We start from the raw sequence: 14081 nt of genomic DNA on the forward strand, positions 1-14081 counted from the left end.
TAAGCAAGACCTAAAAAAAGTGCAACAAATTTTCTATTTGATTTATTATTATTTTTTAAAAAGTGTAAATCATTATTTGTTTATATTTGTTTGTTTGTATGATCAAAATTCTAATATTTATTGAAGACAAACATTAATCTTATGTAGGGATGTGCAACTACTATGTGTTGCTCCATTCAAACCATTCTTTGTTTGGTCATATCCTAGATCTCAGAACAATTCTTTAGTTATTTCAATCACATTGTTTTGTTGTAGATTGTGTTGAAAACGTATACCTTGCTAACTATAGAGTTTGTTTATTGAGTGAGGGAGATTTCTTTTCTTTTGTTTTTAGTTAAAGAGGTTTTACATTCTTAATATAAAGAGAGTGTTCTATTCTTTTTCTAATGCTCTTTCTATTTATCATTCTTTAAAAAAAATTGTAATATTTTTATATTATATAGTAAAAATAAAGTCTTTATAGATTATAGTGGTGTGCATTTTTATTTGGGCCTATAATTCCTTTTGAGATTCTTTGTGAATTTTGATTTGAGAAATAAGAAAGAATAATTCATGTTAGGGTTTCAATACTTTGAACAAGTTTACACATGTTTTTATATTCTTCCTTGATGGAAAAAAAAGCAAAAAAAAAAATATTTCATATCCACAAATATATTAAGTCGTTACAATAATTATTATCTCATATTTTTAAATTAAATATTCAATAAATTTAAGGGATGTTTTCTTCATCAAAATATGAGTTTACTCTTCAAGAGCAAAAAAAATTCATACAAGCCATGATACTCTTTTCAATATAAAAATTAACACAACATTTAGAATTCATGATAATAAAATTTAAAAAATTGAATATGAATGGTATAGAACATTTACTAATTGTTCAATAAAGCATAAGAAGTATTTAGTGTTGTATATTTCCCAACATGTAGCCTTAAGTTCAAATAATTTTTGTAGTTTTTTGTCAATGTAGAATATTTTAAAACTTTAATAAATAAAATTTGTAAGATTCCATTCAAAATGTTATAACATAAAGCAAAATTTCAGTAATCTAATCTAAGATGCCAACATCGCCATTGAATAATTACCTAAAATTTTAAAAAAATGCACATCAAATGCCTTAGTTCACACATAAATCTTGAAAATTAAAATACGTATTTCATTCACACAACATTGTTTTAACTACATGCTAAAAAAATTCAACATGTTTTAATTTCATAGTAAAATGTGATCTAAAACAACATTAGAATATGAATCTTTTTAAGATTAGTAAGTCAACAAATAGTTTTACATTGAAAATAATAATAACAAATTTTATTATTAAGCCGAGAGGCTTTCTATAGTGGCAACAATCTTCAATGTAAACATTTTCTATTTTTTAAAAAATTGACATTCATTTACATGTCAGAAAAATAAAATAGAAGTATGCACCTTTTTATTTCTATGATTTTAGTGGGATATTATTTTTAAAAATTTGTACATGGTGAAATAAATCATTGTCTAAATTTGATTTGTTGAATTTTCCAATCTTATAAAACTTCAATGTATTAATATCAAGGCATAGTATATATAAAAATAAATACAATAGTTTATTCATCAAATTTTTTTTTCATTTGAATACAATATTTACTAAATTTATATTAGTTCTTTCGAAATTGGATACCCCTCAGCTTATTTTACAAAAAAAATTAAATTAATTTTTTAGGTATGCTAGTTTTATTAATTGTACCGCTATTGAAGTAAAGACACAAAATAAAATTAAATAATAAAGTCTATTATTATAATAAAAATAGATTATAATATTTTTTAAAATAAACTTAAATTCATTTCAATTGTAAAAATATTGAGATCATATTTTTAAATTTTATGAAATTAATCTCTTTTACTTAGTTTTATTCTAAAACTATTTCTTCATTATTAATAATACTTACAATTCAAAATTCAAAATATAAAATATAATGTAATTTATTAAAAATTATGAACTTTATATTACATCTAAAGTAAAATAGTTGAATTGTTCTACAGTAAACTTTATAGCTAAAAATATATCGCTTATTAAGGTGAAAAAAATATTTAGAAGTATTACAAGAATATGATTAAAAACATTTATAAACATTAGCCTACGCACATCTTTCAGCTTTAATAGAAATTGTTTTGAGGATTTGACACGATGCATGAAAGTTGGCAGAGAGCACTGGCAGGAGTTGGCACGGTTATTGACGGTGCAATATTTGCACCATAGCCGGTGCCATCGGCTCACATCCAATATAATTTATTTGTAGTACATCCATTCACACCTAATGTACTTTATTTTAATTTTTCATAGAAATATAGTTTTACATTGAGTTTCTGAATTTGATTGTGTGAATTTTTTATCATCAACGTCTCCGATCACACTACGTGATCCATCATCAGGATTTTCAGGCAAATGAAGAGAGGAGAAAAATGGGATATTACAGACCAAGAAATCAATAAAAGGAGGGTGAGGAAAAGCAGCACAAAAAATAAACACACCTTTCAACAAGAACAAAAAGACCTCAAGATGACTCAACAAGAGGAAAGAGCTGAATTAAAGGACAAAAAAAAGTCCAGAAATTTAAAAGAGGAACATAAAATAAGAGAAATAAAATAAACATAAAATTAAAAAAGACAACCATAACCAGAGAAATAGTGGATAACACACAAACACACATATATATGTATACTTGAATACACATGGATGCAAATGCATACCTAACTTTACATATGCGTAATATATATATATATATAGTGCAAATCTATATGTATACAATACATATACACAGTTGTATTTTGTACCTCCGGATTTAATGGCATATAAGCATTTGCGCTGGGACTGAAGTTCAATATTCTCTCTATGCTTCCGGATTTATGATTGTGAAGTTTGTTTTATTTTGAGCTCGGCTCTGTTTCTTACACCGATTACGCTTTTGGGTTGGGTACGATAAGACTGGTGAAAATGGCCTTGAGAAAGGATCCAAGGAGCTGCCAAACTCCTGCCGGATGGCGTTTGGCAACTGTGGAAGAAGCGAAGGACAATCTGGAACGGATAAAGCACAGTGATCTGTTGGGGGAATGGGACAGAGCCCGTCTCCTGAATGGCTGGATCGGAGGCTCTGCTTATGACTTCAAAGTGGAAGAGGCTTTCAGAAGCTGTCTTGGATACATGCTTCTCATTGAGTCACCAACTCCAGAAATATCTAACTCAGGTCTGTATAACAACCCTTTAAAGAAAAAAAATTGGTGGGAATTGGGGTTTGATTAACTTGAGTGCAAAGAAGTTGTACACGCTCGTCAAGCTAAGTTAGTCAAAGCTTCAAGTTAGTAGTGATGTTGCAATGTAAATATTATGTTGACGCTTGCATATTATCTGCAAAAGATGACAGGAATGCGGCCCTATATTCCGAGGTTCCCAAGTTGAGTAAAGAGGGAATAAGCGCAGCAATTTTGTTATGCAGTCAAGACTGGAACGAGGAGGTCCTTAAATGGTTGTTCCCTGGCGACACGGAAGAGGATCGCGCGAGACAGAACGCAATGTCTTTGTGGGAAGGTGATCGAACAAAAGCGGCAAGCGAAGTTGTAAGCGCTGTCGCCCGGGAGTGCCAAGGTTTCCACTCAAAGCTGGCTCGAGTGCCAATTAGAACGGAATCACCACTCGCTTCTTTGAAAGCCTTCATGGACTGGTTTAGCCGAATTATCAAATGCTGGGTAGTCAACGCTCAAGAGTCTTTGAAAGCCTTGAAGATCGGGATTCAGGAGGCTGATGGCGGCAACACTGCAAATTACATTTTAAAGGACTTTTTGAAGGATTTGGCAGGAACAGGAGATACAGTTTTGGAGTATATGGACTTGACAAACGTTTCAGAGGATAAAGACTTTAGATTCGACACTAGCGAGACCTCGACTTGGGAGACCTTCGCTGATACAGTCTGCTATGTTTCGATGGAAAACGTGTGCCTGGTTAGCGTATCGCTACTCTGCTACCAATTATTTGAAAAAGTGGTAATACATTCTGAAGCAGACTACGATTGCCCAACTCTCGCATCCCTGATTCGGTATGCCTACCTGATTTCTGATAACTTCTACGAAGGGATGAGGACGGTGGTAAGAGAAGCGGCAAAAAGGGCCAACGGCGATTGCAAGCGATTTGGGGAGATTTTAAGTGACAAAGGGTCTTCATTATTAAGTTGTACATGCGAGTTTGATGCTTTGAGCGCCATTCTTGCTCTGGCCGCAAATGACAGAAATCTAAATATGGTAAAATGGCTTATAGAGAATGGCGTAAACCCATCTAAAACAAATTATGAAGGAAAAACTTCATTGCACTATGCAGCAGAACTGTACTACGACGAATCCAGTGGACTTGAATTCGCAAAGATTGTTAGTCTTCTGATTTCGGCGGAAAAAGAGCACAGTGTTGAAGGGAGCCCGACCTTGGTAGATATCAAGGACAGTGAAGGAGAGACGCCTTTGGATATTGCTCTTAATAACAGTGCGCCTGTGAATATGGTGGTATGGCTGCTGGCGCTGTCCAAACATCCAGAATCTTATTTTAAGAACCTGGAGCTCCCATTATATCTGCGCGAGTCTTCGCGAGTGGGCTATGTGGACCTCGTCCAAAAGTTGCTGGATGGAGGAGCCGATCCTTTTCAAGGAGACGATGAAGGTAAGACATCTCTTCACTACGCCGCCGAGGGTGCGGACGAGGACGTGGCATTGGAAATTATTAAAAAGCTGCTGCCTGATAAAAAGCAAGGAAGTCCAAAGTGGAGGAAAGCATCGGTAGGCGATAAATACGGAAGAAACGTGCTTCATATCTCAGCTTTCCTTGGACGGAAAGGGCTCTGCCGTTGGCTTTTAGATCTTGACAGGAAGATGATAGATACCAAGGATCGCGATGGACAGAGTGCTATATTTTATGCAGTGGCTGGACCTCATCAAGATCCCGATGTTTTAGATGCGTTCATTTCAAGAAAACAAGCTACAAATCAAACCTTCGTCAAAGATTTCAGCCAAACAACCCCTCTGCACGTGGCTGCTGCTAGAGGCAATCACAAAATGGTGGAGAAACTGCTTTCAGATATTTCAGAACAAGAGCGTAAGAAAGATTATGTGGAAGCAACAGACGTGCTGGGTCAAACAGCACTTCATAAAGCGGCCAGTGGAGGTCACTGTGAAGTTGTTGAAATGCTTCTCGGAATATTAGCCCACCCCTTAAAACAACGCGATTGCGATGGTAAAACAGCGCTACATTTTGCAGCTCAAGCGGATGGTGAAAAAGCCGTGAAAGTAGCCGAGTTACTTTTGAAAAACTGCAAATCCGATGAACAGAGAAGCCTTCTTTTATTTGCTTCAGCAGTTGGAATTGGTAAATCCAATCCTTTGCTTGAGAATTATCTTGAGCGGAAGAAAAGTGAAATCCTGAAAACACTAGACCAGGAGAATTTGATCCAAGTGGCGGCAAGACTGGGCGATATAGATATGACACGGGAGTTCATCGCCAGGGGCGCAAATATTGCTCTCATCCACAATGAGAAATGGAGGCAATCTCTCACAACAGACGAAGGAAAAAACAATGTCCAGGATGGTGCGTTTGCTTATACCCTTTCCATTTGCTTCTTTTCCCAATTAGAACATGCCAAACAAACAAATCTCATAGTCCAATGTTTGTAAGGTTCCATTTCAAAAACCTATTATCGTATACTAGTTGTGATGTTCTGATTAATCATGGGCAATTTCTTGGGGTTTATTCTTGTTTTCATAAATAGAAAATCAGAAAAACAAACGGGTGCTCCAATGAAGTTTCCAGAGCCTGGCCATAAGATCACCCGCATTTTCATATCTCAATCTTCCTCCGCCTTTGGATATGGGACTTACTGGGATGCATTGAACTAATACTAAGGAAGTAATCATCGAAACATAAAACATAAAGTAATAAAAATTTACCGAGGAACCTGCAGTTTTTTTTTTTGGAAATGGGGAAAGATCTTATGATGATTGCCCTCCGTGAAGACCAAATATCCAGATAGCGAAGATAGGCATCCGAATTAAGTAAACCTTGCTTCCAATTTGACTCCGCTCCGTCACTAATATGATAATAAATTCAAGTTCGCCCCGGAAAGCACACAAGTCTCGCTGATGGGATCACCATGGATACTCAGAGTATGGATGTATATGCGTTATAATTTTTTAGATGGGTTCTTGTTTTTCTCAGTTTAGAGAGTGCTCAAACATAACTATATGCTGTAAAACAGATTCTCAGCTGTTGTAATTTATTTGTTTTCATTTAAATCTTATAATATTTATTTTTCTTATCTCAATAAAAAAATTATATTTACAAGCGAGAGCTTCACAATTTTCTCTGTAAATATTGACTCTTTCTAAATATATCTTCTTTGAAAGCGGTAATATCCGTGTTTTACTGGTTTGATATTTTGTATCTACTATTTCTTGCATTTAACACCACAATATACTTTCCATTTCTTGCATATGTTTCTGACATTAAAGTTCAAAGTCCTTAGTTTTTGTACATCGATTATTTCTGTTTTTGTTTCCCACAGTTCTCAAGCAGCTTGACAATATTGTGGAACAAGGGACCGACAAACCGGCCTTGCGGGATACTCTTGGTGGGTGTAATTATCTAGTTTATTTAAAAGATAGAATACAAAACAGTAATTCCCAAGTGAAATTTCCTAACAGTATAGTTTACATCATTGGGCAGGACGAAGTCCCTTTGCCACTGGTCTGGCCGCACTATTTTTAAACCCTTTTGTGAAATCCCCTGTTACTGTGGGAATCTCTGGGGAATGGGGGATGGGGAAGTCTAGCGTTATGCTTCAGGTAATTAATCATCCTTACTAAATATTTCAGTACATTTAGCTCACATTTTTTAGATCTCGTATACATCTGAATCGTTGTGCTTCCAGACAGAAAGCATTCTAAATTATCAAGAACTGGGCAAGCCAGGCGGAGAAAAATAGCCTACGCTATAGAGAGGTTAGATGTTGTAAAGGGGAATGGCCCTGATATTATACACAACATTGGAACGTGTATTAAACGGGTCAAGAACTTTACAGCAAAGGTAAGCGCACACCCGAAATTGCAGATTGTATGTCTTTATTTACGGCTACATAACCGATCTGTGGAAAGTATATGCTAAATTAGAGTTTTAAATTGAGTCATAAATTTAGTTTAATTGTTTTTGTCTTTTTTCTAAACTATTTATGATTTCTTTTAAATTTATATAATTGTTGTTAATCTAAAATGGGTTTTATTTTGGCTATGTTGGGATGACATGAATGAAGCCAATAAAGTACTTGTGGGGGATGGGATGGTGGGAGAGGGGAGGGCATGATCATGGGGTTATATCTAATTGTATCTAAATTTGTATAATTTAATTTAACTAGCAATCACACTCAAGTGTGCAATAGGTGCATCATAGAGTTATTGGAAGGTCATTTTACTCTCTCTCTCTCTCTCTCTCCCCTCCCATCCTCTAGATATTTATCTCTATCTTTGTCTTTCCTCTTCCCCCTCCATTTTTAGACATGTCTCCCCCTCTCTATCCATTCGTCTCACTCTATTGCCTTCTTTCTATTTCTTTAAATCTCTACACCTCTATATTTCCCCCTGATATCTCCCTTTATCTCTATATTGTTATTTCATTGTCCTTCTCTATTCCAATATATATTCCCCTTTCTACCTCTCTCTATCTCACTTTCTACCTCTGCATGCACACATGCATATACATACATACACACATTCATCCACTTATTGTTTGTCCATCTATATACATCCCATGTTCTCTAACAGCTTGTTTGTCCTGATGAATCCGTTCTTGTACTTTTATATTTCTACATCTTCATACTTCTTTCCCTATTTCTATCTTTCCTTTCCCTATCAAGAAATGTTGATTCGACTCCATTGCTCTCACTTTAACTTATATACTAACATGAATCATTCTTTTAAGAAAAGTAAAATTTTAAGTGGGTGTGCATGAGCTCATTGTGTGCAGTGTATTGACAACTCATTTTTTGCTGGCATGTATTAGAGTAACCAACTACATGTTATCTTTTGAATAGGAGCACATGGTTTTGATTCCTTATATACATGTAGTTTATCTTCATATTTTAAAGCATCCCTTTTTTTATTTAGAGTATTGCCTTATTTTCTACATTTTTTATCAAATCTAAGGGATGTGATACTATAATGTCTTGTTGCATCAGACACCATGAGATACGTGTATTGACAAGATAGGATTTGTCAAGGTTACTTCTATTGTAGTCAAATTTATTATGTAATTATTGATAGGATAGGATTTATCAAGGACTCTAAATAGTTCTATGTGGGGCGTCATTACCTATTCACACTCAACACTCTCTCAATTATCCCCCTATATATTTTACCCTTTTACACAAACATCATTTCCTACATGGGCTACCTATTCAACTCGTAACACAAAAATATATACAAAAAATAGAGCAAGATTTTTTTATTGATTTTTGACCTTCCACATCTCTTCCAAATACCCATTGCATTGTAATGTACAATTACTAGTAATATTGACTTTTTGAAGTTTTTGGATTGACCATATAACCATTTTTCATCATACATCATACATCATAATTGGTGCAAGAACACCTAGTCAAAGCTCCTTGTTTCAATTTCTAGTTATGATTTTTGCATGTACTCACTCTAGCCAAGTCAGGAGTGAGTTTGGATATTTCAAAGTCATGGTTGATGTTTGTTCCTAGATGGAGTTGACTAGGTTCAATCCTCTCTAAGTGTTTTTGTTGTCTTGCTTTATGTTTGTTTGGTTTTTAGGATGTTAGGGGTTATGGGTCTTGGACCATAAAAGCTTGGGAAAGGTATGTTTTTTAATTAATCTTCTCCTCCATGATTTTTTTATGTTCCCTTGCATAGACTGGAGATCCTACATACAATTTGGAGCAAAAGATGGGAAAAGATGTTAAAAAAGATGTCAAATGTGGAAAAGTTGTCAAATAGGTAAAATTGGTCTAAAACATGTGGATTGATTCTCTAAAGGCTAAATCATGCCTAGGTATCATACATGGACCATGTTAAACCTACTTGGAAGGTTCCAAGTGATAAATGTTTAAAAATTGCAAAAATTGCAAAAATTGCCAGCAACTTTGGAAAGAGTTGCATGACAACTTTTGGACAAGAATTGAACATGTCATGCATTTGAGGTTGATAGTTCCAATGATTGCCTGAAACCTCTTGGTATACTTATAAAAACCACAAAATGACTCATTCCAATGGTTGGACATTGTAAGAAGGAATTTTGGTTATTGAAAATTACAAATTTTGCCCTAGCTTTCATAGTTTTCATGTTTTGGACACTATGATCACAATAATGGATTGAAGCTTGAATTTTTGGATTAGATTATTGGATTTAATTCTTGTCCAATTATTATTTTTTTAGGTTGCTAGGTTGTAGAAGTTCATTTGATTAGTTTTTTAAAATCTTGTGTAAATACTTTGTGTGTTGTGGTCCAGTTGGGACAGTTTTCACAAAAATGGCTCGCCCATGAGTTCCTATCGTGGATTCATCATGTCCTTAAGGGGAATGGAAGTGGAGATAGTGTACATTATGTATATATCTTTTGGGGCCCTAGAGATTTGGTTAACCATTTTAAATGTGATGCCCTAGGCAAGTCACAGTCACTTGGTTAGGCAATCACAACATTTGCAAGAGGGTTTTGGAGGTTTGAATGTAATAGATACTTCAAACCAAGAGTTGCAAAAGGAGGAGGGATAAGTGACGTTTCTATATGTGAGAGGAAGAAGTCCCAAAACTAGGCCTGTTAAGCATTTAATTAGACCCTAGTAATCCATATCAATCTTAATGTAAAACCCTTGAATATAGCATAAAAATTGCTTTTAGGTGTACAGAGGGCTTGGGGACCTAAGACCAACAAAATCTTTTAGGTGTTCCAAAAGGGTACTCAAATCCATGATTTTTTTATCACCTTATTTAGAGAAGTTTTGGATTAGAGTCCAAAGACCCGAGTAGTGGGGCTAATTCAATTAGGCTTGTTTTTGATAATTTTGAAGTAATTGCAAAAAACTTGAGGAAAACTTGTGACATTTGAGGCTAGAAGCCTAGGTGAGGTATAACACCTCATGTATGAGCCCCACTAATGAAGGTATGCTCTGCAAGATACAAGTCACCACTAATGGAGGGCCACTCTGATACCACTTGATGAAGTACTACTCTGATACCACTGACAAAGGTACGCTCTGATACCACTAACAAAGGGCCACACCACCCTTACCAACTCATGACAAAGATTGCAACAAGATCTCTCAAAATCCAATCCAAACCCAAGCTAGCCTAGATCCACACTTTGGTAGAAACCTCCAAGATCTCAACTTGTGCTCGCAAGCCACCAAGCAACCTCCTTGTTTCTAAACCGCAGTCACTAGCTCTTCTCCAACTTTATCCAAGATCCAAGTGTAAACTGCCTCACATTCGGCACTCTGTCTACACACTCACAAGTCCATCACAATCCTGCTGTAAACTGCCTCACATTCGGCACTCTGTCCACAGACTCAGGAAAACTCACTCTTCACTTCCTCCTTCTCTTTCACACCTTGAAGCCTTCCAAGCTTTCCAAGCTTCACCTTCCACAACTTTCACCTTTCCAAGCTTTCCTTCCAAAGCTTCTACTTCCTGAGCTTCTCCTTCTCGAACTTCTACTTCTCAAGCTTCTCCTTGAGCTTCACCTTCTCGAGCTTTCACTTCTCAAGCTTCCACCTTCAAGCTTGATTAGAAATTCTCATATGCATTGCTTGAATAGGCACTTACCACCCAATGCATGACTTATCCACAACCTTCTAGAATTCCTCCACAACCTTCTACAACTTCCATAACCTTCTACAATATCCACAACTTTCTACAATATTCATAACTTTCTAGAATTCTACCCACACACCTCGATAAATGGAATGACAACTATTTATTTTTTATTGTTTTCTATTATGCCACCTATGCACCTCGAAAATAGAAATACCCTTTTCCTTTCTTTTCTCCTTTTTTTCCCCTTTTTATTTTATTTTTTATTTCTCCTCTAATTTTCGTCACTTTCTCTCTCCTCCAATTTTTATTTTTTTTTCCAATTTTTTTTTTTTTCAATAATTTCCCATGCAAGATGCTCCTGCATCAGACTCCCCCGATAGATAGAAAAGTGTGTCCCACACTTTGACTCCAAAAGAAAGATCTGCCACCATCTTCATCTTCACCAAAGGCTTCCACCTCAATAGGGACAAGAAAGCCACCATGCAAATCTTCCACATACGCATTACTCTATCAAACATCGGAATCTCAACCATCCAATGAACATACTTACTCCCACAAACAAATTGAACATAATGCTTCAATAGAAAACCCTCATCCACATCAGCAACTAGTGAATTCATACCCGCAGCAACAAACCCCACATCAACAGCCACATGTAGATCTCCATCAACACATGCCAAACTCTCAACACCAGCAACCTCATTGCTCACAACAAGATGCTCTACAATACATAACTCATCTCCAACAACAACTAGATCATCCACGACCGAGTGCTCCACAATCTCCATGTCAGACTCAACCAACTGATCATGAAAACCAACCTCCATCCCAACATCAACAAGGTTACGAATATCCTCAGCAACAACCTCTATTTTCTCTACAGGTTCTACATCAAGCTCCACAAACTGATCAAAAAAACCATCCTCTTCCACCTTGACCTTCTTAGCTTGATCAGCCAATCTAGCATCCAACCGAGAAATCATCTTAGAAAAATTCCTCTCCACTATATCATGGATTTTCGCAATCATCTTAGGGTCCAATTCTCTCAGGGCCATCTCCCAAGATCTTCGTAAACCCTCTGCAACAAATCCTTCCCATGCTCCTTGTGACAACCAAATTGTTTGCAAGTCAGATCGTAACCTGCCACCTCACACAAATAATCAGGAACCACATCAAAAGTCTAGGACAACGGATTTGCAATCCACCAGCTCTCCACAATCATGCCTCAACAAGTTCAGTCTTCCATCTTTGCATCCATCAATCAATCTGCATGTCCTCCCAAGGTCCTAGTGCAAACTGCCTCAGCTTCGACGATCTGTTTACACGCTCAAGAACTCCCACTCTAATAAACTTCACCCAACCAAGGTCCTGGTACAAACTGCCTCACACTTCGGCGATCTACTTGTACACTCAAGAACTCTTGCTCTAATAAACTTCACCCAACCAAGGTCCTGGTACAAACTGCCTCACACTTTGGCAATCTGCTTGTACACTCAGGAACTCTTGCTCTGATACCACTAATCAAGGTATGCTCTGCAAGATACAAGTCACCGCTAATGGAGGGTTGCTCTGATACCACTTGATGAAGTACTACTCTGATACCACTGACAAAGGTACGATCTGATACCACTAACAAAGGGCCACACCACCCTTACCAACTCATGACAAAGAATGCAACAAGATCTCTCAAGATCCAATCCAAACCCAAGCTAGCCTAGATCCACACTCTGGTAGAAAACTCCAAGATCTCAATTTGTGCTCGCAAGCCACCAAGCAACCTCCTTGTTTCTAAACCACAGTCACTAGCTCTTCTCCAACTTTATCCAAGATCCAAGTGTAAACTGCCTCACATTCGGCGCTCTGTCTACACACTCACAACTCCATCACAATCCTGTTGTAAACTGCCTCACATTCGGCGCTCTGTCCACAGACTAAGGAAAACTCACTCTTCACTTCCTCCTTCTCTTTCACACCTTGAAGCCTTCCAAGCTTTCCAAGCTTCGCCTTCCACAACTTTCACCTTTCCAAGCTTTCCTTCCAAAGCTTCTACTTCCCGAGCTTCTCCTTCTCGAACTTCCACTTCTCAAGCTTCTCCTTGAGCTTCACCTTCTCAAGCTTTCACTTCTCAAGCTTCCACCTTCGAGCTTGATTAGAAATGCTCATATGCCTTGCTTGAATAGGCACTTACCACCCAATGCATGACTTATCCACAACCTTCTAGAATTCCTCCACAACCTTCTACAACTTCCATAACCTTCTACAATATCCACAACTTTCTACAATATTCATAACTTTCTAGAATTCTACCCACACACCTCGATAAATGGAATGACAACTATTTATTTTTTATTTTTTTCTATTATGCCACCTATGCACCTCGAAAATAGAAATACCCTTTTCCTTTCTTTTCTCCTTTTTTTTCCCTTTTTATTTTTTTTTATTTCTCCTCTAATTTTCGTCACTTTCTCTCTCCTCCAATTTTTATTTTTTTTTTCAATTTTTTTTTTTTCAATAATTTCCCATGCAAGATGCTCCTGCATCACCCACACTGCATGTAGTTGAGAAAATAAACAAGATGGATCAAGAATTGATTTTGGCAAATTTGCTTGTGAGGCATTTTGTGAGTGAAGAAACAAAAATCCTTGGTGTAACTAGGTAGTGAGAAGTTGGAGGATAGGATAGAGATCCTCTAGGGGTTAGAGTACTAAAGTAAACCTTAATAGGCTAAGAGAAAGCTTGAGAAAGTCCTAGAGAAGATGTGGACTAAGAAAGCAAACTACCTAGTATTACAGCAATAATGTTTGAAAAATTATCACAAATCATGAGAATGAAATGAATTGAAGAAGATAAATGATTATGAATCACAAAAAATTAAAATTAAAAGTATATACAATTAAATCCAATAACCTTTAAGATATTCAATTTCTTATTATATACTAAAAATATATATTTTTCATTGAAAAATTAACACAATAATGGGAAGTGGTCCTATCATCCCATGATGAACCCATTATTACCCATAAAATGTAAACATATTTTATTGCTTAAGTTTTTATATGAGGCAATTTTTTAAAATTTTGATTCAATGAAAAACTATAAAAAGGGAGGAAGAAATATCCTATCATACCTTCCAACTCAAGAACCAAACCATGTCCTTTCTTATGGTTATGCATGCCATGACATGACCCTCATGCTTGATGCTTTTGTGCGTATGCTTTTTTTTTCTTTTTAGTTATTTTACTAAATG

The 14081-nt window shown here is 36.2% G+C and overlaps 1 protein-coding gene across 2 annotated transcripts in view; it reads left to right on the forward strand.

The window, feature by feature from the left end:
• The first annotated feature begins 2716 nt into the window (after positions 1-2716).
• Positions 2717-14081, forward strand: part of LOC149564290 (uncharacterized) — a 92057-nt gene continuing 80692 nt past the window's right edge. The window contains exons 1-5 of one of the 2 annotated variants that reach the window (XM_089827339.1): positions 2717-3221; positions 3392-5599; positions 6573-6638; positions 6734-6852; positions 6939-7093. In XM_089827339.1, coding sequence (XP_089683465.1) covers positions 2972-3221; positions 3392-5599; positions 6573-6638; positions 6734-6852; positions 6939-6992 — 2697 coding nt within the window. In that variant the 5' untranslated portion in view covers positions 2717-2971 and the 3' untranslated portion in view covers positions 6993-7093. The remainder of the gene's footprint in view (positions 3222-3391; positions 5600-6572; positions 6639-6733; positions 6853-6938; positions 7094-14081) is intronic. The other variant, XM_089827338.1, reaches the window with a different exon arrangement.

The sequence above is a fragment of the Cupressus sempervirens genome, chromosome 4 (assembly GCF_028749045.1).
Source record: "Cupressus sempervirens isolate cs-2001-9-10 chromosome 4, ASM2874904v1, whole genome shotgun sequence".
Classification (NCBI taxonomy): domain Eukaryota; kingdom Viridiplantae; phylum Streptophyta; class Pinopsida; order Cupressales; family Cupressaceae; genus Cupressus; species Cupressus sempervirens.